This window comes from Chaetodon auriga, chromosome 13 (genome assembly GCF_051107435.1).
Source record: "Chaetodon auriga isolate fChaAug3 chromosome 13, fChaAug3.hap1, whole genome shotgun sequence".
NCBI classification, from domain to species: domain Eukaryota; kingdom Metazoa; phylum Chordata; class Actinopteri; order Chaetodontiformes; family Chaetodontidae; genus Chaetodon; species Chaetodon auriga.
In genome coordinates, this window is record NC_135086.1 from 11,194,926 (window position 1) to 11,219,214 (window position 24,289).

A 24,289-nucleotide genomic window follows, 5' to 3' on the forward strand; every position below is an offset into this window, starting at 1 on the left:
TTGAAGTTTTAATAATCGTCAACACATTATGTACAAAGCAAGCGATGTCATACTCAAATGACCAAAAAGAAAAAAAAAAATTCTAAATTCAATTTTTCTGTCATTAAAATATCTAAAGATTATCTGAGGGACTCAAACAGTTCAACACTTTTGGTACAGAGTCAGAATAGTTACAGTTTGAGGAAACCTTCACAGATTATCTTCTACAGTTAAACAGCCCTGGGCGTGAGGGGTTAACAAAGCAGGATGGATCCACAATTATTTCCCTCTCCAGTGAAAATAAATGAGTTATGAGTGCAAGATTCCTTAAAAAACACAGAAAGCAAACTCATCCCTGCCAGTTTTCTCAAAAGCACCAATTTCATCTTTGTTCTTCAGTTATCCAATGGGACAAGAGCATTCAGCGAAGCACGGATCCTCTTTACTCAGACACAGTGCCCACAGACGACCTGGTGCAGGCCAGGGTGACCGCATTCACAATTAAAGCAGATATTAAATCTATCAGTTGATTAAATGAAAAGGGCTTGTTGGGTTTTTCCATTATGTTTTCAATTTACTACACATTGTGTTATCCATAACAATTCTTTCCGATTTGCCATCTGAATACTACAAAGCCCTGGAGTGGCCACAGAGAGACATAAAAAATATTTGCATCTATATCTCAAGGCTGTATTTACTACATCGAACAAAATGCTATTGCGTGTGCATGATATACAACTCTTTCCCACATTTTAGTTAATTTGTGAGCAAGTTAAGTCTATAAAATACACTGTACCAAGTATACCCAGACACACACAGCTCATTCAACACCACTGTCAGCTGTTCCCTAAATAAAACACAGCTGCATGCCAGCTGTACGAAATTAACCTGACAAGTTCTTCACCAAAATGAACCTGCAGATCAACAGTCTGCCCACCGTACGTCACGAGGTTCACCGAACAGTCTGCTGAAAAGTCAGTCCATTTACTGACAACTTGCCAGACGAGCACAGCTTATACCAACTGTGTGTCCTGAAGGCATCATAGAGCTAGTCGACAATGTAAATATTAAAGGGCCCAAGGTTAATGCGTGAGCGTGATTAAATTATATATCAGAACAATCCCATAGACACTTGCTAAGAGTCACTGAATGTTTTAGAAAAGTTTTGATACTGTATACAAAAAAATCAACACACAGCTCATTTTATTTAGGGGCTCGCTAATGGTGTTGCTGAATGAGTTGGTATACTTGGAATAATACGTACTGTAGTTGTGTGCTGACTACCTATCAATGCAGCCAACGTAGTAAACGCACACATGTGCACGCATTCACGAAAAAAAAAGCAGGACCACATTGTATCTCGTGTGAATGCAATAGCCTTTTGATGTAGTAAAATGTGGCCTTGATATATTTTGGTTTTCTCTCCATCCCCACTCAGAGGCTGCCTAAAACCCAATGCTGTAAGATGTGTAAATTTCACATCGTTTTAGTTCTTTGTTCAAAAAAAGCATCTTGATATAAAGAACCTGATTGTCTTATACACAAAAAGTTTGAACAATGTCACAGTTTGGGTCAAACTTTCTTCATTCAACTCTGAAATAACTACAAGTAATTTGCCATCGCTCGCACAATGACGTGAATTGTGTTCCTCATGCAGGCTTCCAAAAAAGCCAGCCACAGAAATTAGGTTTTAATAATGTGAGGAGCAATAGAAAGACAAAGGCAAAAGTGTATTTTGTAACAAAAACAAAAAAAAACAATTGTTTATCATCATCAGTCACACAGTCAAATATAAATGTTCTTCTAAAGAGGTAATAATTACCTCCATTGACAGTGTGAAGTGTAAGGGAAAATGTATTTTCATCCCTCCAGTTTGCAGGGACACAAAAATTGGATACACTGACATGATGGTTCAAGGTCCAGTCAATGTGATCTGAATTTGGGATCACCAAGACAGTCATCAACCCAATTTGCTAAGTGTCACTTTTTGTGTGCATCTTAAATTGCGTTGTATACAATCAACACTGTGTGTAAGAGTACTGGTGTTCAACAGTTAATGTCAATTCAAACCTACAGCAAACATGTTTCCAACTTTGAAAACAATACCAACAAAGCCCAAACGATGACCAGGTCAAAGATTAGGGAAAGAAAAATCACACCCAGGGCAGTACTGACTGAATTTAGTTACGCTTTGTGAATGAGGTGATAATCTGTGTCAGTCCAAATTCAATACCTTATTCTTTTTGCAGCCAATATATTCAATTATTCCCTTCCTTCAAAATAATCCTATCTGGCACTCTGTTCCAGGATTCACAACACGTGGTCACTCGGTGTAAAAACAAATCATGTGAGGATCTACCAAAGCTTCATCTGCATTATTAGTTTATAAAACCAGGGACTAGAGGTAACCGAGGGAAATGCAGCAGAACAAGGAAGCGTTTTCCACTTAACACAATCCCTTCAGAAAGCATAAAATTAAACAAATTTCGAGAAACTAATCTTTTACAAAAACACTTGCGCCACTAGTTAGTTTGGTTTGCGTCCTCGTCAGTCTTTACATCAGTGACTGCTTAAATGAGCAGCATCACTGAGGAGTTGGTGGTGAAAGTCACTATATATACACACACACACACACACACTCGCACAATTCACACACAGGCTCACACTCACTATACAGTCAGAAAACTGTGCACACGTGTCAGTGTGTCCAGTTTCCTCAGTGGTATCACAGAAGACAGACTGCCAGTCTCTCTCTCTCTCTCTCTCTCTCTCCCCCTCTCTGTCTGTCTGTCTGTCTGTCTGTCTGTCTCTTTCTCGCTCTCTCTCTCTCTCGAACAAGAAACACACTGGGGAGCTGAGGGGGGCAGTGGCTGGTGCACTGAAACTGTGACAACTAGGGTGCTATTCTTCTTCTTGGTGGTTTATGAGGCTCAGTCAGGTCACCTGGCTACCAAAGGGAACTGTGGGAAGGTAGGTCCTTCTGTAAAGTTTTTTTTTTGTTTTTTGTTTTTTTTTTTGTTTTTACATTTTCCTCAAGTCCTGTGAGAAGAGTGGCTGTGTGCAGACAAAGAGAGCAAAAAGGTTAAAGTCTAATATTTTGTACAACTTGTTTATATCAATTAGAGACACAATCATCCGTTAATGCCTACTGAGAACATTAAGTTTCATTATAAGTTGTAACATGCATAACATGCAGAGGAGCGATTCAGTGAGAGCACATTTGAAGCAAGGGACAGTTGTCCGAACAGTGAAAGAACTCAAACCTCTGTATCTCAGAAATTTTCACAAATACTTAACGAGTGTTATTATCACAATGACAAGTTGCAGCCATTGCAATGTTGGATGCTAGAGTGAGGTATTAAACGTGCAGAAATACCATAAGACAATTAATTTAAGGACAAATCTTCATCTCGGGTATCAGACAAAATGGCCAGCGGGCCGATGAGTTGCTGTAGATTTACTTTAAACTGGCGAAAATGTATGTGAAGAGTGAACTGGGTAAAGAAAACCCCATCTAAGCAATGAATGGGTTGATTGTATTTTAATGGGTCACAGATAAATGACTTAATTAATCATAAATATAAATGAGGGATGTTGGGAAGAGGAATGGATGACGGTGGGACTACTAAGCCGAAGGGAAAGGCTATAAAGGACATCGAAGAATATTTCATACCAGAAGTGAAATTAATAGAACACTACAGATAAGGGCACAGACTGACAAAGAAATGGAACAATTAAGATTAAATATCTCACCATGATGGCTGTTCGGTTTCAGCTCTCATCATCTGAGACATGGGGTTTTGCAATGGCCATCTCCTCCTTGCTATTTGCAATCATCTTACACTTCTACAAAAACACAGAGCAAAACAAATCAGTTTGTGTGGGCACCGTCGTGCACATAAACATCTTGAAAAACAAGCACATTAGTCATTCTGCTACAGCCTTCTTTCAACGTGGTTACTATCAAATATGTAAACTTATTATACATTTACCTCCCACCCTCCCCACTTACCTCTGTAAGCTCCTTGATGGTGTGTATGTTAGCTTGCTGAGTGACCTTCCGCTTTGCTTCCTCGATGTGGTCCAGGTTCAGGGTTGGTGTTGGGGGGGCGAGGCATGGGGGAGGCTTGTTGGTGATGGTAGGAAGTGGGGCAAGGGGAGGCATGGCCGCCAGGGCACCCATGTTGGTCAAGGCAGCTGTCATAGTAGCTGCTGTCATACTTGCCATAGCGGCACTCATGGTGATGTTTGACATGCTGGGCATTCCTGGAATATTGGGTATCCCCATTGGACCCATGTTGGGCATATTCGGCATGTTGGGCATCCCCATGCCCATTGGGAGAGGTAAAGGTAGAGGTAAGGATAGGGGAGTAGGAGATGGAGTGGGCAAAGGGAGCTGGAGGATGGCTTTTGGCCGAAGACTCTCAGGAATGGGCACCCCCGCCTTAGCACACATGGCAGCAGCATTAGCTTTGGCTATCTCCAGTAACTGGTCCTTATCTGAGAAAAGAGGGCAGAGGGGCAGAAGGAGGGGTAATGCAACAGGGCATAGAGAGGGCAGATAGAGGGGGGAAATGGACATGATTAAGCATACGAGCAGTGTAAGACAAAGTAAAAACTTAACATAAATCTTAACAAAAACAAACCCATGCAAAAGGAAACTGAATGTTCATATCATATCATAAATATAAATGTTGTCTTAGATGTGACTGTTACTATCAAAATATTTTACCCAGTTCAGTGAGGCGTGGAGGAGTCTTGCTGGTGCTGCGTCGTGTCCGGGATCCTGAGCGGCGCTGTTTGCGGAGAATGAGAACTGGAGAGTGGCTCGGTTCCCTCTTCCACCTGTCCCGTCTATCGAAGGAACGGCTGCGAAAAGCCGGGCGCCTCCCTCGACCCCTTGACCTCGACCTGCGTCTGCGATCAGAAGAACGGGACCTTGATCGTCTGCTTCGTTCTCCTGACCTTGACCTTTTCCTCCGGCCTGTGGAGCGGCTCTTGGATCGCTTGCTTCTGTCTGTGGACTTGGACCTCCTCCTCCCCCCACGGGCGTTGGGTGAACGGGATCTCCTTTTGCGGGTTGGAGAGCGGGACTTGGACCGGCGGATTTTGGTTCGTGGCTTGGAGTGTGATCCCTTACGCCGTGCGGGAGAGCGTGAGCGCCGCCGCCGGGCTGGACTCCGAGATTTAGACCGTCGCACAGATTCTCTTTTTCTCACTGGAGATTTGGACCTGAGGAAAAGTGAATAATGAGACTGATGCATAATAAAAACATATGCATAATACTGAACAACGCTTACTTTTAATTATATCTAGTAGTGCAGCATAATGTAAGCACCAGGTCTGTTGATTAGATAACATTCAAGTCCCTGTTTCATGAGGTCTTTAATATTGAATACCTTTCAAGACCTGATAGTAGCTTATTGTAACGCTCTTCTGGGACACACAGAACAGACACAGATGACAGCATACACACAACAAACCTAGACTGCTTCTTTCTGGATGCAGACTTGGATGTAGATCGCCGAGGCGACGAAGTTGAGCGTGAAAGTTTCCTGCGATCCGCAGGTGAACGTGACTTGGACAGTCGCTTCTTCTGCACTCCCGGCGATGCTGAACCTGAGGAGCTGAGGATCCTGAGGAGGGTTGAAACGGGAGAGGGAGAATCCTCTTCTTCCTCTGAGCCTTCTGAACAATCTGATTTTTCTGGGCTAGTGGCGCGCTCTCTGGATCCAGACCTGGACTTGGAAACATCTCGTTCATTGGATGAGGTGGCACACTCCATCTGTTCCTTATCATTGTTGGGGGCAACCGTCTGAGGCTGCAACTTTTCTGCCGAGCTTCCAGCTTGGGGGCTGGAGGTAGCTGCTGAGGGCACAGGTTTCCACGCACCTGCATAGTACAAGTTAAATGATAAGGCATGAAGACACACTAAGTCATTTCAAGGAAACAGTCACAGAAATATCTGGGATTGAGTGTTCGAAATTTCAGGGATGAGCAATACACTGCAAGTATTAAACTATCAATATCCACTGCTTGTTAACAGGAGCAAACAAAGAGCAAGATGATAACTAGCTATTCTGATGGTCTATGGGGCCTGGGGGTTGGGGGGGGGGGACTCAAGTGTCATCTTACACTGCAATTTGATAATAGCTAAGGACAATACATGAGTTTCAATACTGCACTTTTACACATTGACTGAACTGATTTACAAATAACATTTGTCAGTTTGTAGAAAACAGAAAGTTTCACTTTTGTTTTTGTAATGGAGGCCTGACACTCTCAATTTTAGGGACAAAATCAATTCCAATTATTGTAGCTTGCTTGAAAACAGCAATGAAAAAAGTCTGACCTGTTGTAACTGAAAGGCCTGCACTTTCTCCAGATTCCTTGCCAAGAGCTGTTTGCTCTGCCTTAGGAGAGGAAAGCTTCTTCTCTTTAATAGGGGAGGACGATACAGATCTGGCTGGGGAGGAGCTTTCAGACCGCCCATCACTTGACACAGACCTGGACCTGGACTTAGATCTGTTCATGCCAGCAGAGACAGATTTAGACTTTGACCTTCTTCCACTCTTCCTGGGAGATTTGGACCTCCTCTTGCCAGGTAGTGGTGAGCGCGACTTTGACCGATGCCTTCGAGACAATGAGCGGGATTTGGAGCGTTTGCCAGACCTTGGTGGAGAACGATTTCTCCTACCAGGGGACCGAGAGCGCCTTCTGACTGGTGACCGGGACGTAGACCGCCGTCGAGATGGTGGAGTCCTGGATTTGGTCCGTTTCCGGGCACTCCTGGATCTGGAGCGACGGTTGCGCTTGAGGACTACAATGGAACGCGATCGAGTCCGTCTGCTCCTGCGGACTGACCTGGAGCGTGAGCGGCGGGATCTGGGGGGTGGTGACCTCCTACGTCGAGACATGGATCGACTCCTGGAGCGCCTGCCTCCTGCTCGCCTCGCCAGTGACCGTGACCTGGACCGACGAACAGGACGTCTTGATCTAGAGTGGGAGCGACGGCTTCTATTGATGGAACGTGACCGTGAACGTCTGCCAACTGCACCACCTCGTCTAGGTGAGCGGGTCCTGGAGCGCCTTGCGCCCCCACGGGGACGTGACTCTGATCTTCGGCTTCTCCTAGGAGACCGAGACAGAGAGGGGGACCTGCGGCCACCGCGTTTTGGGGATCGTGATACCTTTCTTCTGGGAGAATGGGAACTTCTGTGCCGCTTTGGGGAAACAGACGATGAACTCCTCCGACGTTTAGGAGACTTGGACTTCTTTGGAGGCTTTGACACCTTCTTCTTGGGGGTTAGAGAGCGAGAGGTGGACCTGGACTGACAGCTAGTTCTCTTAGTCGACTTTGGGGATGGAGAGAGTGGCTTCCTCCTAGACTTAGGGGACTGAGACCGGGACTGAGACCGGGACTGCTGACGACTCTTTAGAGGAGTTGTAGAACGTTTTCCCTTCGAGGTTGACCTGGAAAGGGTTCTTGACCGCTCTTTCACTGCAGCTGCTGCTGCTGCTGCTGCTGCTGCTGGTGTTTGACCATCAGACTGCTGTCTACTGGGACTAGTTGTTGGTGACAGACTATGACTTGACCCAGACCTCTTAATGTCCAGGTCCCTGGAAGGGGAAGGGGACCTAGACCTGGAGGATTCACATTCCTTGACCATTGCCCTCTGAACTGAATTGGCTTGATCTTTCAGGGCCGGGTCATCTCTTGGGGTAGCACCTTCCTGTTTGGGGATGATGTCAGGGAGTTCTTGGGCATGACTGAAAGCACCATCAGTATGACTACTCTCTGTCTTAACCTTAACTGTCACTGTCTGTGTTATCTCATCCTGGCCTGCAGAGGGCGACTTCATATCCTTTTCTGATCCATTTGCGTTGCCACCCTTCTCTCCAGATGGAGACACATCCATATCTGATATCTCCTCTTTCTTCACTCCGGGCAATTCAGGTTTCTGTGTAAGGATGGGAACCCCCTTCTCCTCCCCTCGTTTGCTTTTTGGAACCAGCTTAGACACCGGTTCTTGCAGGTCAGATGCTGCACCTGGAGAATATTTGCCATCACCAGCCCCTTTACCTCCTTCACCCTCAGACTCAGAACCTGAAGCTGAGCTGCTTTCAGATGGGGAGCGAGATGGAGATTTCTTTTCCTGCTTTTCATCTTTCTTCCTCTTCTTTTTCTTCTTCTTGGCAGCATGTTTTTTATGTTTCTTGGATTTTGAATCTCCGTCTGTGTCCAAGCGATCTGGAAAAAGTGGTGATTTTTTAAAAATCAAATTACTGTGGAATTAATCTCTTACTTTCAAAGAAAATGTGAATTGTGTTAGTGTGTGAGGGTCTCCCACCTGTAATTACATCCCTTTTGCCCTCTTCCTTCAGCCCAGTATGATCTCCAGCTCCTGCAGCTGCTGCCAGTCTGGCACTATAAACACAAGGAAATATAAACACAAGAAAAATGTTCACAGAAATTATATTTTTCCTTGTTAATGTGTAAATTTAAGTTTCCAATACAAACAAAACACAAGTGGATAACTGTTTCAGTTTGGGTAAAGTACAAAATCATATGAGGCATGCATAAAAATCAATTTAGTGGGTGGCTTTTCTCTGACAAATCCAGACAATATGAGAAATTTGGTTGTCAAACCATAATCTAGACCATTACATGTACTGACAAACATACATGTGGCTTGGAACCTAGTGCCTCTTACACCTCCTATTTTATGGAGCATTAATTTTTCTGTTTGTCAATCAATCACCACAAAGCCCACTAAGATTCCACTGAGATTTACTCTCTGCTTTCATTGGATAACAATGTAGATATGAACAGCAAGAGATATGAAATTTTAACTGAAAATAAAGATGATCTTCCTATTACATACCTCATTTGTTAGCCAACTTCACTTTTATAAAATGTAAAAATTCAAGAGGTTGATAGAATCCATCTATCAAGCCTCAGGCAACAGTGAATTTAATTTAATTTTTAGTTCTTCTGACCTGGCTCTAGTTGTCCTGACTGGTCTCGGCGGAGGTGGTGGCTCTACATCTGACTCAGCACCAGATTCTGAACTGCTGTCCTTTTCCCCCTTCTTCCTCCTCTTCTTCTTCTTGCTCTTGTGTTTTCTGTGCTTTTTGTTTTTCTTGTGGGTTGGCTCACTCCCTTCTTTGGACTTCATGTCATCTTTCTCAGGTGTGTCATCCTCACCTGCAAAGAGCAGCCAGTATTTGAGATTACACAAGTATTTGAGAGTATCAAGAGTAAACTCATGTAAGGCGAAGGGACAGGGGACATTTGGCAGACATTGCTTAGCCTTTCACCGTGGCAAAGCAGCATTTCATATAATGCTGCTATTTCCATACAGATGGAATACCCGTAACAAGCCATGTCATAGCCACCACACTGTTACATTTTTTTCTTTATAACTATGAACATAGCAAGTGAAACTGTCATGTGTTTTAAATAGTTTCTGGACAACAATGGACTTTTATGATCAACAAGCATAACATTAAAATTTTAACTTAAAAGGCAGTAAAAGAAAGTAAATCAAAATGGTTAAAAATTCAAACAACACAGATTTCTTTGTCTCCAATCCATCACTCACCTGAGGGAATGTCCACTGCACATTCCATCGTGCTGGTGCCCCTGGCTTTGTAAAGGCCCTCTTAACGTCACTGGCGTGCAGCTCCTTCACTCAACACTGATGTGAGAAAAAAAGATATTGTAACTCACACAACAGAAATGCAGCACTAACAAGACGAAGGATAGATTTCAAAACCATTCTACAGCAAAATGTAAGTTGCACCGTTTTGATTTTGATCTCTAATGGGGTTTTCTGCGGGCCCAGGATTGTCCGAATAAGCCATGCACTGATGAAATTTGTTTCCCCACTACAGCCTCAGAGCAGGGGATAGCCACACTGCTGTCATCCAGACTGGGAACAGGGCTTTTTGCCTGTCTGTGGCACACTACCTTTCAGTGTTGATAGGCTATTACTAGTGATGTGTTGACCAATAAGAGAATCAGATCCAGACATTGTCCGGTTTTACCCTTTCACACATGTAGCACACAACAGGAGATTGTCCATGTCAGATGCATTCTCACCTATTGAAATCAGCAATAATAACTGGGGAACCAATTAATAAAAAAAATGTTTTTGTGAAATAAATGTCAGCATGTTAGCATCAGCAAACTCTGCTCAGTTTATTTTCCCTATATAAATCATATTCATTCTACTTAGTTTCACTCCATATTTTGCCCCAAGTCATCCATGCACCACCTGCAGAGGCTCTAAATCTCCCATCCCCCAGTTTGAGAACCACAGTAGTCAAACAGCAAGAACTCAACTCTTGCGCTCAACAACTTGACAGTTTGTCTCTGAACACACAACCCTAATGATTAGATAAACTTGCAGTGCCTCTGAGCACAAAGATCGGAATAGGATAAGATCACTCAGAAGATAACTGAGTAACTTTGCTCTTGTTTTTACCATTTGTCAACACATTTTTCAGTAAGTTTCTGAAAAACAATCTTGACTGATTAAAATAAGTAAAACGGGAGGCAGAAATGAACAGTGACACGTGTATGCTAACAGATCACCTATCTTAAAGGAATAAATAGACTGCAAGCATATAACGCTGCCAAAGGCAAAATACCTGCCTTAACACCACTCACTGAGATGTGGCCAGAGGTGGAACAGAAAAGCAGGTCTGCCAGGCCTGGAATATAGGAATACTGATAGTGTAAGTCAATGACATAATCAACTAGGACAAAAGAATTAGAATCTCTTCTAACCCAACAAAGGTAGCATTCCCCGTGCAGTGGATCTGTCTGTGTTGTTGTGCGTTGGATCCACTTCCCCTGCTGTGTCTCCCAGACTACAGAGAGGCTGGATTGTTAATGCACAGATCGTAAATATCTACTAGTACAGAGTGGTAGCCATACCATTTAAAACATCGATGTTTCTTCATATCACAAACCTCATTCAAAGTTGACAGAGATCTCTCAAATACAGCTTCTTGTAAAAACATTTAACGTTATTTTTTTTGTTAGTCCTAACATTAGTATTATATAAGCACATGAGATCTTTATAATATGTTTAAAGATTTAGAAATGAAGATAATGGCCAAAAGTAACCGTCCTACAATGGTAAAGCTTTACTAAAGCCAACATTAGCCCTACCACCACACGTAACATGTGAGAAGCACTGCTCACAAACACTGACAATGAAGCCACGATCTCAGGCAGCTTACTCAAATTTACGTATATGCTGTATTTGTAGACGCAATTAACCCATGCTAAACGATATATACTTATCCGAATACAACAACATTAAGTTCGTAATATACCAAACATTAGAGGTTACGTAGCCAACACGTCTAGCTGGCTAGTGAATAGTACCTTTACCGCTTCAGTTGATGCTAAAACTAGCCATCAAAGGTACGGTTGCAAACATGTTATTTTAGATTTCGAATAACGCTAGCTAACACCAACATTTAGTTAATCGTTCTGTTTCCGATGCACTGTGCCAAAGCGTTGCGTTACGCAAAAATGCAACTATTTCCACGTAGATCAAAGCTGTGTGGATAATAGAGGCAAAAGTAGCAACAGACAGTTAAATTAACACGTTACTTGGATAACGCTCATCGCTGTCGGGCCTGCACTGCCGCAGCTAATGTTAACATTCATTCACAGATCACTGCAGCTAGCTAGCGGTAGCATTAGATAACATAACAAGGAGAGTATTTTTTTCTTCTGGAAAAGGTTATTCCTTAAAACGTAAGTTATTTTGCACACCTACCAATTGAGCAACCTGAAAACTGAAAGAACCAAACACGCTGCCTGCACGCCGCGGCCTAAGCGGCGAACCACCGCCAACTCGTTCACCAGCAGGACATTGCCGCTAGCTAAGTTAGCATGCTCGGAGCTAGTGTGCTAGGATATTTAGCTGCCACTTGTTTCAACAAAGTTCATTCGTTCATCAAAGCTGTCGATTCTGTAGTGTATAGTTACCCGGGTTCTGTTTGATGACTGCAGCTCCGGTGCAGAAAATGTCCGATGACTGTAACTGTTAGTCCTAAAATATGTGAAATCAAACAATCGTTGAATATGCTAGCCGTTTACATTAGCCAACTACCTGATCCGCCATGATGGGAAAAGGTATCCCAACATGCCATGCTTCGCGGTTTGAATGGCGGCGTCACTGTCTCCTAGGCAACTCCACGCTCCATGGCAGCTAACTGAGGAAAACTCAAGCTCACACTTCACTGAACATTTCAAATGGACTAATAAACTAAATGATCATGCTGTTGTCTCACTGGGCACATCTAAACAATATTCTTTGTTGTTAATATATTGGTTAAAACATCCGTTTTGAGCAGCAAATACATTCATTGACACAGAGTGAGAAATCCTGACTTTTGGGGGGGGGGGGGGGGGGGGCATGAATTAGAATAGTCATTTTCATTGTCATGTATAACATGTACACATGTTTCATTTGTGTGTCTGTGTGGAAAATGAAGTATGTGCAAGGAGAATTATATTCAGAAACATCAGGACAGATTTTTTTTTTTTCTTTAAGAATGTGCTCGGACAGCAAACTATATTTGTAAAGTATTGTAATTGTTTTTCAATTGTCATGCCTTGCAGGAAATAAAGATCCAATTCAAACATGCTTTAAACATAAGAATACTGTGTCTGATAGCTATGGTTTCCCCACAAAGTCGTAAAATTTCACCTACTTCTTTTCCCTCACTGAAAAAACTGAATCAATCAATATGTTTTCATTTCGTTCAAAAGTTTAACTAAACACAAGAAGTGGAAAGTTCACTCTAGGTTTCAAGTTTACACATCACCCTTGTGTAAGCAGCACACTGGACCTCAAATTATCTTGTCAGTTAATAGCGTAGAGACGGTGCTTTTATTTTGAAGGATTCGGATCGGAAGTCTTGTTGTCGCAGTAGCTCTAGCTGTCAGTACACCAGCGGGTAGTGAGTAACGTAACAAGGAGTATTACTAGTCAGTGGCATGTGTTTACTTGAAAAGTAACTGTCAGTTAAAAGACATGCAGAAGAGATTCAACATCAACCTCGACGACTCCGCTTTCACCAAAGAAAGACCACCGGTCTGTATTTAGTTACCCAGAACTGACACTAACGTTATCTCTACGGCGGTTAGGAATTAGCTAGCTAGCTAGCGTTTCAGCTAGCGGCTACAAATTTCAAAATCAAATTTTTAAATAGTTTACCAAGTTTTGGTCAGAATAGCTTGCTAAACCTTGACTGTGATTCACGATTAATTTCACAAGTCTCGACTCTAAGACAGGATTTCCATGTGATTGTGTTGCAGCCAAAGCCGCAGTTTCAGACTTCATTCAAAGGAGGACAAAACACTTCAGCATCATCTTCAGCAAAGACAGCTTCTGAGCCCGTGGACCAGCCCTTGTCCTATGCGGAATATATCGTCCAGAGTAAAAACAACGTGGCTGGTCCTCCACAGAGAGGGTGTCCCTCCAAACTGCCCAGGACTGATGGTGCTGGAGTTACTAACCTGAAGCAAAGTGAGTCAGCTTCAGTGTCGTCTGCCCCAGGTGGATGTGAAGCAGCTGACGACTGTGCTAAAGGGACTGAAGGGGAGAAGAAGAGTGAGGAGACACAGGTGGCTGGCACGGACCAAAAAGAGGTGAACTGTCAAAGGTCAGATCCAAGCCTCAGCCTGGGTCCAAAGCCTGTGGGGTCTGGGAGCAGCATTATTGTCAGTCCTCGGCAGGTATGCATCAAACCGTACATGGCTCGTGACTTTGGCAGCAGCAGGTGTAGGTTTGTGCAGGAAATGATAAATCCATACATCCATTCTCTGCACATTTTTGTTCCCACTCACAGTCACTTTACAAGGTAAATGAGTTTGCATGGAGGCATCAGACTCTTAGTTGTTTCTTTATTAGCTTGGAATAGTGTCTCTGTTTTCAGGCTTGTTAGTTGAATTGCACAACAGGAGGCATCACATGACACATTTGTTTTTATAATTCAGAGGGGAAATCCCATTCTGAAGTTTGTGAGGAGTGTCCCGTGGGAGTTTGGAGATGTTGTACCAGACTATGTCTTAGGCCAGACAACTTGTGCTCTCTTCCTCAGGTGGGTATATGTGCCTCAAGAAGACTGTATGTGTGTCAATGTGAGATCAAGAAGAGGAGTTTGCGTGTCTGTATAGAGGAGTAAATGATGCGTGCTTTGTTGCACCCATTTTTTGCAATGTGCAAGAGTGGCTATGCATTTTTTAATATGTATTTTTTCTCTTGTATGCTTTGTTTTGCTGTGCTGGTGGCTTTGGGTCTGTCCTAAAGTCTGAGGTATCATAATCTCAATCCAAATTACATCCACGATCGTCTCAAACTGCTTGGACAGACTTTCACCCTTCGAGTACTATTGGTACAAGTAGATGTGGTACGTGGACACACAAAATACCTCTACATTTTTGTAGGCCAGCCAGTAAACTATAACAACTCTCAGGTAGGCAATGTGATTTCCTATTATAAAGTGTTGTTTTATTTAACAGAATGGAACAGCGTGTACAAAACATTAAAGCGTTAAAGGAGAGCTGTGATGTAAGCTATCCATGCAGAACATTTAATTTGTCAGTCTAACTTGCCTCATTTGAATTAGTTTCACTAACAGTGGTGTAATTGAAGTCTGAAGTTTGCAGCTGGAGGCAATTTTGTTACTGTATGGAGGAAAATATAAATACCAAAGTTGACAAATAGTACATAGTAGTATGAAAAAGACTGGGGGATTGGGGGTAAAAAAGAATAAGAAAACAGGACATCTCTATGTGCAACAAATCTGTAGCTCCAAGTTCCTTTTATGATTTAAGAATTAATGTCGTTTTTCTCACTGGCTTTGATTTTTCATCACAGAAAGATCCTCATCATGCACTGAAGGAGCTGGCTCGCATCTGCATCATGGCTGACTGCACTCTCATCTTGGCTTGGAGGTAAGGCCTGCAACACACAGCCAAGAGGACTGAACAGTTTGTCACAGGACACAGACATAAAAGAGAGTGTACTTTGAATTTTAAATGTTGAGCTCTCTTTGTGCACACGATCCTGGCCTTGCCACTTCAAAAGTTTATAATCAGAAGATAAAGTCTGATGTTTCTGTTTTTTGAACGTGTGATGTAATGCATCACATGGACATTTGATGCTTTTTCATACTTGAAGAGTCTGATTGTAACATTCATAAGCTTTGTTATGCTGTTTTATTCTGGCCCTGTCGATCAGGGGATGTTGTGCCTGATAATAAACAAATAAAACTAATAAATATTTCCAAATATTTACATTTTCATGTCGATGTGGCAGTCCAGAGGAGGCAGGGCGTTACCTGGAAACGTATAAGTCATATGAAAAGAAACCAGCAGATATCTTGAAGGAGCAAGTTGAAAAAGACTATCTGTCAAAGGTTTGTGGTTTAATCTTTTTCTATTTAGAGAGTTTGAGGTTCATTGCTATTTTTAATTAAATAAGTCTGCCAATTTAAAGATAAGGAAGACATATTATAATGTGATTGACTGAATATGATGCAGTCACACACAGTGTCAAGGAGAACTATCCTCAGAGTATTTGCTAAAGACTTGCAGTGTTTTTCAATCTGAACAATCCAGAGCTGATTGGATTGGTTTGTCTTCAGGTTACAGACTGCATGACCACTGTGAAGTCTATAAACAAGACTGATGCCATTACCTTGCTGTCCACTTTCTCTGTGAGTACCACCACTGGGACAATTCATCCTCAGACATATCCACAGGCTGCTTTGATGTTGCACTCTGAATTAATCTTGTCATCCTACTTAATTTAGTTTAGTGATGTTCTCAGCAGGAATGATCTGGTCAGTATACTGAGATGATGATTTTTTTTTTCTGACAGTCTGTAGAAGGAATCATCAGTGCCTCTAAGGAGGACTTGGTTCTCTGTCCAGGCCTTGGGCCACAAAAAGTGAGTAGAAATACATGCGCATTATATGAATATACGGAGAATGGAACGTTACTTAAATGACCATGTGATGTTTTGTGCTTGCAGGCAAGACGACTCTATGATGTGCTGCATAAGCCCTTCCTCAAATCAAAGACAGACAAAGACAGCTGAAACCTCTTACCAAGGATGTGCGACATGCTTCAGACGAGAAACCTATAAAGTCGGTCATCATGTTGAGGAGCGTGCAAACACATAGACATGCTTCAGATGAAGGAATTAAAGCATGTGAATGCTCTTGATTTAATGAGGTGAAGAAAGAAATGTGTAAAATGTGCCTGCTTTCAGACTAAGAAGCAAGATATGAGTCTTTCAAGATGTGAACTCTTCAACTGTAAGAGCGGCACACTCGTTCAGTGCTTTATTGTGTTATGGTGTGATATCATTTGCTCAGTGTCATATGAAAATAAACGTTTTGTAATGTTTTTATACTGTATATTAAGCCTTAATTTTTTCATGGTTACTTTGTTCTAAATGAGAAAAGGTAGCACTAAAAAGCTGTGTTTTTTCACAAGATCTAGGGATAATAATGCCTAATAATGAGTATTTGTAATTACTAGTTACTTTGCAGATTAAGACTTCCCATAAAAAAACAAATCTTATAAAATATATTACATCATTAAAGATTAAACCAGTAGTTTTCATCCCTTTTGACTTATGACCTCTTACAGAAAAGCCCTTCATCATGTTTCAGATGTCTGTGAGCTGTTAGCATTTCCACCAAGGAAACATTTTCCCTATAAACTTCTCACATAGTTTCACTTCAATAACTGGTTTAGACTCATAGAGGTGAAATTAACCTGTGCTTCACCCAAAATATCAAAGTTAGAAAAAGGTCCAGAGAAAAAAACAAATTGCGTGATGTAGAACTTTCTCTTCTTTCTTCCCTCATTACTGATCTATTGTATAATAATAATAATAATAATAATAATAATATGAAGACGAAAAGCAGTACTCCTTTATCTTTAAATAAGTATCAGTAGATCTAGTTGTTGCAAGACGAAACTACCAAAAAATCTTGAATAGAAGTAGTCCAGGGCGCGGTGCTGCCTTCAGGGGATCCTCCGAGATTCCCCCTCTCCAACTTCTGAAGTCAACCTATCAAAATAATTTTCAGTGCTTTGAGATAAGGAGTAAATTAGGCTGTACTAGCAGACTTGAAATAAAATTGTCTACGATGACATGTTTAAGAAAGTAGGTGATATAACATTGTAATGAAGACGAAACAAATATTTGACGAATATAAAGAAATCGTACAGAATGTGCTGTAAAATGCAGTACCCTGGCGTAAGTTTCTGGCATGCTAACGTAATTGCATGTAGAAACTCCAGTTCCGTGTTTGTAATGAGATCCATCCTTAACAAGTTCTTGTCAACACCTCTGTACGCTTGATGTGTATCTCTTGTATCAATATTTCCGACAGCACGTGAAGGCACGCTAACTTAACTCGACGTCAAAACAGGAAGTGTTCGCCAGTTGGCGTGCGGCGGTGGTGTTTTCTTTTTTTTCTACTGCTCATTTCGCTGTAGTACACAGCTTTTTTCCTCATCACAGAGACACCCTGTTATCTCGCGAACAGGTGAAACTTGTTCCTACTGGAAACTAAACAGCAGGTGTGTCGAAGCAGTCGCCGTCAGACATGCAGACAGAGAAAGAGGCTGAGGATGATGCGTCTCCTGAAGAGTACGTTGCCCTGTCTAATTTCACTGGAAGTGGCAGCGACCAGGTTAGAGACCCCCACACACACGTCTGGCAGCGTAGTAACTGCACACTTTGAACGGGAAGTTGGAGGCCGGGTGCTTAGTTTAGTTTTAACTGTGCTGTTTTTGTCCCGCAGCTTAGTTTCAGCAGCGGGGACAGGCTGCTCGTGCATGCCAAGCCTTCCTCGGAGTGGTGGTGGGCAGAGCTACGTGAGGTCATAGGTTATGTCCCCGCCGGTTACCTGCGCGAGCGTGCAGCTGAGGAAGAGGAGGAGGAGGACGCCTCCCTGGAGGACCCATGGCAAGATGAAGAATACTTTGGCAGCTACGGAACACTGGTCAGAAACTAGAGGGGCACGTTTTTTGCATGTTACAACCAAGAGAGAGTTAAGACTCACTTTAATAAATACAGAATTTTATATAATGAAATGACTCTTGATTTCACACTGAGCATTTTATTTCATAATGCTGCTTTTCATCACACAGTCTATGTCGATCAAGGCCAACCAGCCACAGACAGTTATATGATTGATTGTTGCTTTCTTTATTTGTAATTATCACATAACCTCATATTATTCAACACTCTGTCTCTATAAAAGAACCAAACCATCAGCATCGCCTTGATTGCTGTGTGTGTCATGGCTTGTGTCATGGCATTAATAGGTTACTCTGCATTTCTGTTTTCAACCAACAGAGGCTTCACTTGGAGATGCTGTCAGATAAGAGCCGCACAGAGGCTTATCGGCAGGTTATCCTCAGCAACAGAGCCTCTCTGAGGGATAAGGTGGTGATGGACCTCGGCTGTGGGACTGGCATCATCAGCCTGTTCTGCGCTCAGCTGGCACAGCCCTCAGTGGTAATGTCAACGATAAGGCTGATGGGGAAGTTACGCAAACATTTAGGATTGCACTCTGATAACATTGTCGGTATTAAGATGAACATTTAAAAAAGGGAAAATAAAGTTTAAATTCAAAGCAGCAGAATAAGATGCACAGTATTGTCATGTTGTATTCAACACAATCTTCCCTGTTAAAGCCTGGTGTCTCCACTACCCACAGTCTATCTCAGAGAGGTGGGTGTGTTCTGCTAGTAGACGCTAATGTAGCTTGGAGCTACTAGCCTCGAACAGGGATATGGAGTGAGCTACACAGTCTGATAACCTCACTTCTTTCTAACTCCTCAACCCCAGATTTCTCTCCATTTTCACGCTGGTAGTCTTCAGTCCCAGCTGACACTTTAGAGACAACTCTTCAGACTTTGTGCAGCTCCCTCTGAAGCCACTAAAGGCTTTACACAGACAGATTTTGATCAGTGGAGTTTCCCTTCAACAACTTGTTTTCCCATCTGGTAAATCAGTTATCCAAAACTTGACAATGTTTAACCAGAATGTTTTTAAAATTAGACCACATTTGCATAATGTGACACTGATATAATCATGAAAGTGTGTATTCCTTAATTCTTAACCCCGAAATGTCAGATACCGTTCAAAGCTCTGAGTGCATCTCAAATGATAAAAAAGTTCACAGGATATCCAGAGAAATATATTGAGTCAGAAGAACAGAATCTCTGTATAATAACAAACTATTGAAGCTTACTCATAGATGTCCTTTGTGTCAAACATTAGTGTACTTATACTCCCATCTGCTGGACATGGAGGGTTGCAGCATGGTGCAAACAGCATGGTGGTGTGAGTTTATCTGTGGTATCGTAGGTGTATGCTGTGGAGGCGAGCTCCATGGCAGTGTACACCAGGCAGCTGGTGAAGCAGAACGGCTGTGAGGAGTCGGTCACGGTGCTCCAGGGACGAGCTGAGGAGATCGAGCTGCCCGAGCAGGTGGACGTCCTGGTGTCTGAGTGGATGGGTAACTGCCTGCTGGTAATATCGACACTGCTGATACTTAGAATAATAATTATTATGTGACGATGTTTTTCATCTTTATCTCTGTATTATTGCAACTTTTTGTTGGATCCCATCACATCTCTCAGCCCCATTTGGGGTTGTATATACACTACATCATGTTTCTGTCTCTTCTTCCTCTGGTCCAGTTTGAGTTCATGGTTGAGTCAGTTCTGCTGGCCAGGGACCGCTGGCTTCGGGATGGCGGCGTGATGTGGCCCTCATCTGCGGCCCTCACCCTTGTGCCATGTCAGGCTAACAGCTATTATGCAGAGAAAATGGCCTTCTGGGAGCAGCCCTATGGCCTGGACTTCACTCCTCTTCAGTAAGGGTCACTAGTCACCTGTCTCACTTAGATTTCTTTGTACTTGCTCAGATCTGGGGGCCACAGTATTACATATAATTTTCAGCTTCTGTACAGACTGAGTGACCTCGACAGAATGAACTCGGGGACAAGTTATCATTGAGTCAAAGCAGCTCTGACAGTTTCAGATAATGTGAGACTACGTTGTATTTCAGGCTACTGTTCTTTAAGATGTCATCTTATCCACTTCTGACACGTAATACTCATATATTAATTTGTATCCACATGGTTGAACGCACTTATTTTAAGTCATTTTGGGTAAAAGCATTGGTTAAATAAATGTAATGTAACAATCCATATTAAGATAGCCAGTTGTGAACAGTAGTAACAGTTTTGACTCCATGCATGAACAGTTTCATCATGTATACTGTGTGTAAATCTGTCTGTTCTGTCTGTTGTTTACATTCTGATCTCTTTCTTAGAATTGAAGCACGCCTAACGTAAAATACTCTTTGTCCTTTTCCCTCTTGAGTCATATAAGATCTGTGGCGGCACTCGATGTCCTCATGGTGTTGAATAACGTGTCATGTCTGCAGGCCCTTGGCACAGCAGGAGTTCTTCACCAAACCCAAGTTCAGCCACCTCATTGAGCCTGATGACTGTCTCACTGCTCCCTGTGATGTCATCAGCCTGGACATGTACACTCTGCAAGTCAAAGACCTGGAGGTACTGTGAGTTTGGTTATTATTGTAAAATGATGTTAGTTTTTTACTCTTAACTATTGTATTGCACTATACATTATTCTTGATGTTGCACTGAAGTCTTGCATTGATTTACATTTTATCCATAATGTTTTATTTTTAATACGTTTTTTAGATTCTTTCCTCTTTTATTCCTTATGCCTGCCTGTTCATTTATACACTGCTGTGCATCAAGACTGGTTTATCTTTTTTATTGTTACTGTTAGAAATTGCAGCATGCCATACAAGGTGTTCTTGGTAACTATTCTCTTCTGCTCTGTTTCATTTTCCAGGAAATGAAGGGTCAGTTTCATTTTTGTGCTGAAAAGTCTGGTGTTTTGCACGGATTCACCGCCTGGTTCACTGTTCACTTCGAGAGCCTGGAGACAGGAGGCGCAGCAGTGGAGCTGAACACCGGGCCTTACTCAGAGTAAAGCACATGAAACACTGACTGCTGTGCAGTTCAAAACAGCAATTTTCAATAGCCAGTACACATAATTCAAAGCCAAAATTAATGGCAAACAGACAAATACTTCATAACCAATGCCTGAGTACAGCTCTTTGTGTTACAGGCTGCAAATAATATTGTAATATTGTCGATAAAAGTCAAAAACTGCAGCTTACAACGATATTAAAAGGACTCTTTTCTCTTCAGGCCGACACACTGGAAGCAGACTCTGTTCATGCTAGACAGGCCAGTTAGCGTGTACGCCGGAGACTCCATCAGTGGAAGCGTTGTCCTGCGCAGGAACCCCGTCTGGAGACGCCACATGACCGTCACCCTGCAGTGGAACATCAGCAGCAGCACAGAGGACACAGACAACTGCCAGGCAAACTTCACTTTATGCCGTCCTTATCTGAGGGATACTTTTGTGACTTTCATGCAATGTGACATACATCAGCCTAACAAGAGTCCTCATTCGACCTTTAACCTGTCCTGTTTGTTCTGTCCACAGGTTGGGACAAAGAGTTTCCCCATGTGGAGGTGACAGATTCTCCATCAGCGGTGGAGATCCACAGAAAAACAGTCGATTGCATCTCCCGTTGAGTTTAGGGTCAGCGAGGCATCAGCTGTGAGCTGCTGCGGACCTGGAAGGAAGTGCGACTGCGAAGGGGACGGTCAAAGGAGGCTCATCCGGCTGGACATGTAGTCCTATAGTGTTCAGCCTGATAACTGCAGGCGCAGGTGATGCAGCACACCATGAATCATGTTATCAGAGCGGATTCACAAAGAAGTAGTAACATGAGAATGAACTGAGGACGTTACTGTTACTTTGTCTTGAATGCTCTTTGGGCAAAGCGGAAAAAAAAGAGTCTTCTTACAAGAAAAGTGTTGTTTTGACAACAGTTGATAACTAAAACAATAAATAATTTTTAACAGATACTTGTGGCCTCATGGTGCAACAAAAGAACTGGTCCAGCCCTCCACATTAAGATTTCATGTTTATTTTTACTGCATGTGCATATTGTTTTACAATATGAATTTCATTTACATTGTTTGTACGTCCTATGAGTGCTACACACGCCAGCAGGCTTATATGGATTTAAGCAAACAGCAGATTAACCATGAATTACAATGGTTCGAGATACTTTCTCCTGTATTCAAAGATTAGAGTGAGCGATTCACACCACTGAAATGTTAGTTACAAATTGTTATTAGCATTAACAGCTAAAATATGCCTTAAAAAACAAGACTGTAAAACTTACAATCATCCACAATTAAGTTTATTAAATAACTGTGCAATTAGTAAACTCATGTTGAAACAGCATTTAAATCACATAACAGTATTTTAGGAGTTACTCAACTACAAATTTGCTCTCTCTCTGTGTCACTGTGAGAATGACATCAAACACCACACCGCTGCTCTGCATGTGATCTGTGCTGTGGCAGAACAGTCTGGTGACGGTGGATGCACTCCTCATGCCTCTGTTTTACTCTTTGCTTTCGCTCTGGAGCGTGTGTTGACCTCTGAGGATAAAGGCTGAGCGGGTACGGACTCAGGAGAAGGAGGCCTGGAGAGGGGGACGAACAGGGGAGGCTTAACTACTTTGTCTTTCACCTCTTTGCTTTTGTCCCTTTTCTGCCTCAAGTGCTTATCACAGTGGTTCACGAACGTATCCAGCTTGACAAACGTCTTGTTGCACACTTTGCAGTGATACGGCCTCTGTCCTTTGTTGAGGCGGATGTGCAGCCTGATGTATGACGAGCGTACAAAGGTGCGGCAGCAGACGCCACACTTGAGATCCTCGGCGCTACTTTGCGTCTTCTGGGGGAGGCTGAGTGCCGGTGCCGACACCGGTTTGGCCTGCCCAGACGCCTCAGCAGCCTTGTGAGAGAGCAGGAGCGACAAAGAGCGAAAACCCTCACCACACTGCTCACACATGTATGGCCGCTCCCCTGTGTGTAGACGAACATGTGCCAGGAGCCCGGCCTTCTGCGTGAACGACTTGTCGCAGTAGGTGCACTTAAAGGGCTTCTCGCCTGTGTGGAGCCGGCGGTGGGTCTTCAGGTGTGAGGCACGGCCGAAGGTCTTGCCACACTCTGGGCATTTAAATGGCCTGTCCCCGCTGTGGATGATCTTGTGTGCCATAAGGTGGGACGACTGATGGAAATACTTGCCGCAGGTGCTGCATCTGAACTTCCTCTCCTTGTTGTGAGAGGCGAGGTGGAGGGTCAGGTGGGCGGAGGAGATGAAGGTTTTGGTGCACAGGCTGCAGCTGTGAGGGTCCAGGCGGATGCGCCGGTGTGGACGCCGACCATTCTGGAGGCTGCTGCCCGCCTGGCAGGATGGACATTTAGAAGGACTGTCTGCTTTGGGCACATGCTGCTGCTCGGGAGCGGCTGAAGTGTTGGCTGACTCAGGATCAGAGTCAGGCTGCGGGAGGCTGAACGTGCACCCACAGTCTGAGCAGTGTCCAGTCAGCTGGCCTTTCTCCCCGGCTTTATCCAGCATGGCGCTGTCTACAACCACAGTGGGAGAGGAGGGGGTTTCATTCTTTGACACATCTGAAAGTGATAAACATATAATGTTTCAGCGGTGTCCCTGCAAACAGACGTGCAGCACGCAAGGCAGGTCGATGCCAGCAGCTTCATTACTATTATGATAAAGGCTAAATCATGATGAGCTTATTAATGACGCCGTATTGTACTAAAGCTAATTTGATTAGGATGGTGAACTGGCCAAAGAGTCGACATGCAAATCTGCAGTGAACCGGTGAAAACACACTAGCTTAGCAGCCAGTCAGCTGGGCTGAGCAGCAGGCCTTGCTTCGAGCCGCACAATGAGGAGGTGATTTCGGGGATGCGAGTGAAAGCTCACAGATCAAGATTTTACATACCGCGTTCATTCTTCCTGTATTCAAATGATCTTGTGATCGCAGTCAGCCCTAATATGACAACAACGCGTCCTGACGGGGCGACAGCTGGGTGACATTTTTGTCTCCAGCGCTTTCCTGCGAGAGGCTGCCGGATTTTTTTTCTGCTAAAACTGAGCTGCAGCATCATCTAGCGAGCGGCGGGATAAGTGTCCTGAGTGCGATGAGGCTCCGAGGAGCCACCAAACAGACCAGAAACACAACATTCAGAGTAAACAGAGTGTGAATCACGACTGATGAAGGGGCTGATTTAATGAGCCTATATGATACTG

At 43.2% G+C, this 24,289-nt stretch overlaps 4 protein-coding genes across 5 annotated transcripts; 2 read left to right on the top strand and 2 right to left on the bottom strand.

The window, feature by feature from the left end:
* Positions 1–1,201: 1,201 nt before the first annotated feature.
* sona (SON DNA and RNA binding protein a) lies at positions 1,202–12,146 on the bottom strand. The gene is made up of 10 exons (XM_076746716.1): positions 11,993–12,146; positions 9,585–9,680; positions 8,980–9,187; positions 8,331–8,407; positions 6,332–8,230; positions 5,463–5,871; positions 4,712–5,211; positions 3,992–4,479; positions 3,733–3,825; positions 1,202–3,033 (listed from the first exon to the last, which is right to left on the bottom strand). The coding sequence occupies exons 2-9, from the start codon at positions 9,610–9,612 to the stop codon at positions 3,751–3,753; spliced, it is 3,684 nt and encodes a 1,227-aa protein (XP_076602831.1). The 5' UTR covers positions 9,613–9,680; positions 11,993–12,146; the 3' UTR covers positions 1,202–3,033; positions 3,733–3,750.
* A 786-nt stretch (positions 12,147–12,932) lies between these two features.
* On the top strand, positions 12,933–16,435 carry ercc1 (excision repair cross-complementation group 1). The gene is made up of 9 exons (XM_076746221.1): positions 12,933–13,103; positions 13,328–13,747; positions 14,009–14,112; positions 14,322–14,421; positions 14,892–14,968; positions 15,333–15,432; positions 15,661–15,732; positions 15,897–15,965; positions 16,050–16,435. Exons 1-9 carry the CDS (start codon positions 13,044–13,046, stop codon positions 16,113–16,115), a joined length of 1,068 nt encoding a protein of 355 aa, XP_076602336.1. The 5' UTR covers positions 12,933–13,043; the 3' UTR covers positions 16,116–16,435.
* A 1,040-nt stretch (positions 16,436–17,475) lies between these two features.
* Positions 17,476–22,102, top strand: prmt2 (protein arginine methyltransferase 2). Of its 2 annotated transcripts, XM_076747489.1 has the most exons (9): positions 17,476–17,727; positions 17,839–18,039; positions 18,396–18,557; positions 19,413–19,577; positions 19,748–19,923; positions 20,499–20,628; positions 20,936–21,072; positions 21,298–21,472; positions 21,599–22,023. In XM_076747489.1, the coding sequence occupies exons 1-9, from the start codon at positions 17,641–17,643 to the stop codon at positions 21,629–21,631; spliced, it is 1,266 nt and encodes a 421-aa protein (XP_076603604.1). In that variant the 5' UTR covers positions 17,476–17,640; the 3' UTR covers positions 21,632–22,023. The 2 variants fall into 2 exon arrangements, with proteins under 2 accessions (XP_076603604.1, XP_076603603.1); XM_076747488.1 differs by having other exon boundaries at positions 17,508–17,727; positions 21,298–22,102.
* Positions 22,069–24,124, bottom strand: LOC143330739 (uncharacterized). Its single transcript, XM_076747490.1, has 2 exons — positions 23,982–24,124; positions 22,069–23,649 (listed from the first exon to the last, which is right to left on the bottom strand). The coding sequence occupies exon 2, from the start codon at positions 23,594–23,596 to the stop codon at positions 22,562–22,564; it is 1,035 nt and encodes a 344-aa protein (XP_076603605.1). The 5' UTR covers positions 23,597–23,649; positions 23,982–24,124; the 3' UTR covers positions 22,069–22,561.
* Between the last annotated feature and the right edge of the window lie 165 nt (positions 24,125–24,289).

What these genes read in the sequence shown, in the direction of transcription:
- sona (XM_076746716.1), bottom strand. Translation starts at nt 9,612, where the DNA reads ATGGAATGTGCAGTGGACATTCCCTCAG. An exon ending in GTCAGGACAACTAGAGCCAG is followed by an intron (nt 8,408 to 8,979) that starts GTCAGAAGAACT and finishes TTGTGTTTATAG; the next exon opens with TGCCAGACTGGCAGCAGCTG. An exon ending in AGGCCTTTCAGTTACAACAG is followed by an intron (nt 5,872 to 6,331) that starts GTCAGACTTTTT and finishes TGTACTATGCAG; the next exon opens with GTGCGTGGAAACCTGTGCCC.
- prmt2 (XM_076747488.1), top strand. Translation starts at nt 17,641, where the DNA reads ATGCAGACAGAGAAAGAGGCTGAGGATGATGCGTCTCCTGAAGAGTAC. An exon ending in CTGGAAGTGGCAGCGACCAG is followed by an intron (nt 17,728 to 17,838) that starts GTTAGAGACCCC and finishes TTTGTCCCGCAG; the next exon opens with CTTAGTTTCAGCAGCGGGGA. An exon ending in TGCAAGTCAAAGACCTGGAG is followed by an intron (nt 20,629 to 20,935) that starts GTACTGTGAGTT and finishes TTCATTTTCCAG; the next exon opens with GAAATGAAGGGTCAGTTTCA.
- ercc1 (XM_076746221.1), top strand. Translation starts at nt 13,044, where the DNA reads ATGCAGAAGAGATTCAACATCAACCTCGACGACTCCGCTTTCACCAAA. An exon ending in ACTCTCATCTTGGCTTGGAG is followed by an intron (nt 14,969 to 15,332) that starts GTAAGGCCTGCA and finishes TCGATGTGGCAG; the next exon opens with TCCAGAGGAGGCAGGGCGTT. An exon ending in AAAAAGACTATCTGTCAAAG is followed by an intron (nt 15,433 to 15,660) that starts GTTTGTGGTTTA and finishes GTTTGTCTTCAG; the next exon opens with GTTACAGACTGCATGACCAC.
- LOC143330739 (XM_076747490.1), bottom strand. Translation starts at nt 23,596, where the DNA reads ATGCTGGATAAAGCCGGGGAGAAAGGCCAGCTGACTGGACACTGCTCA.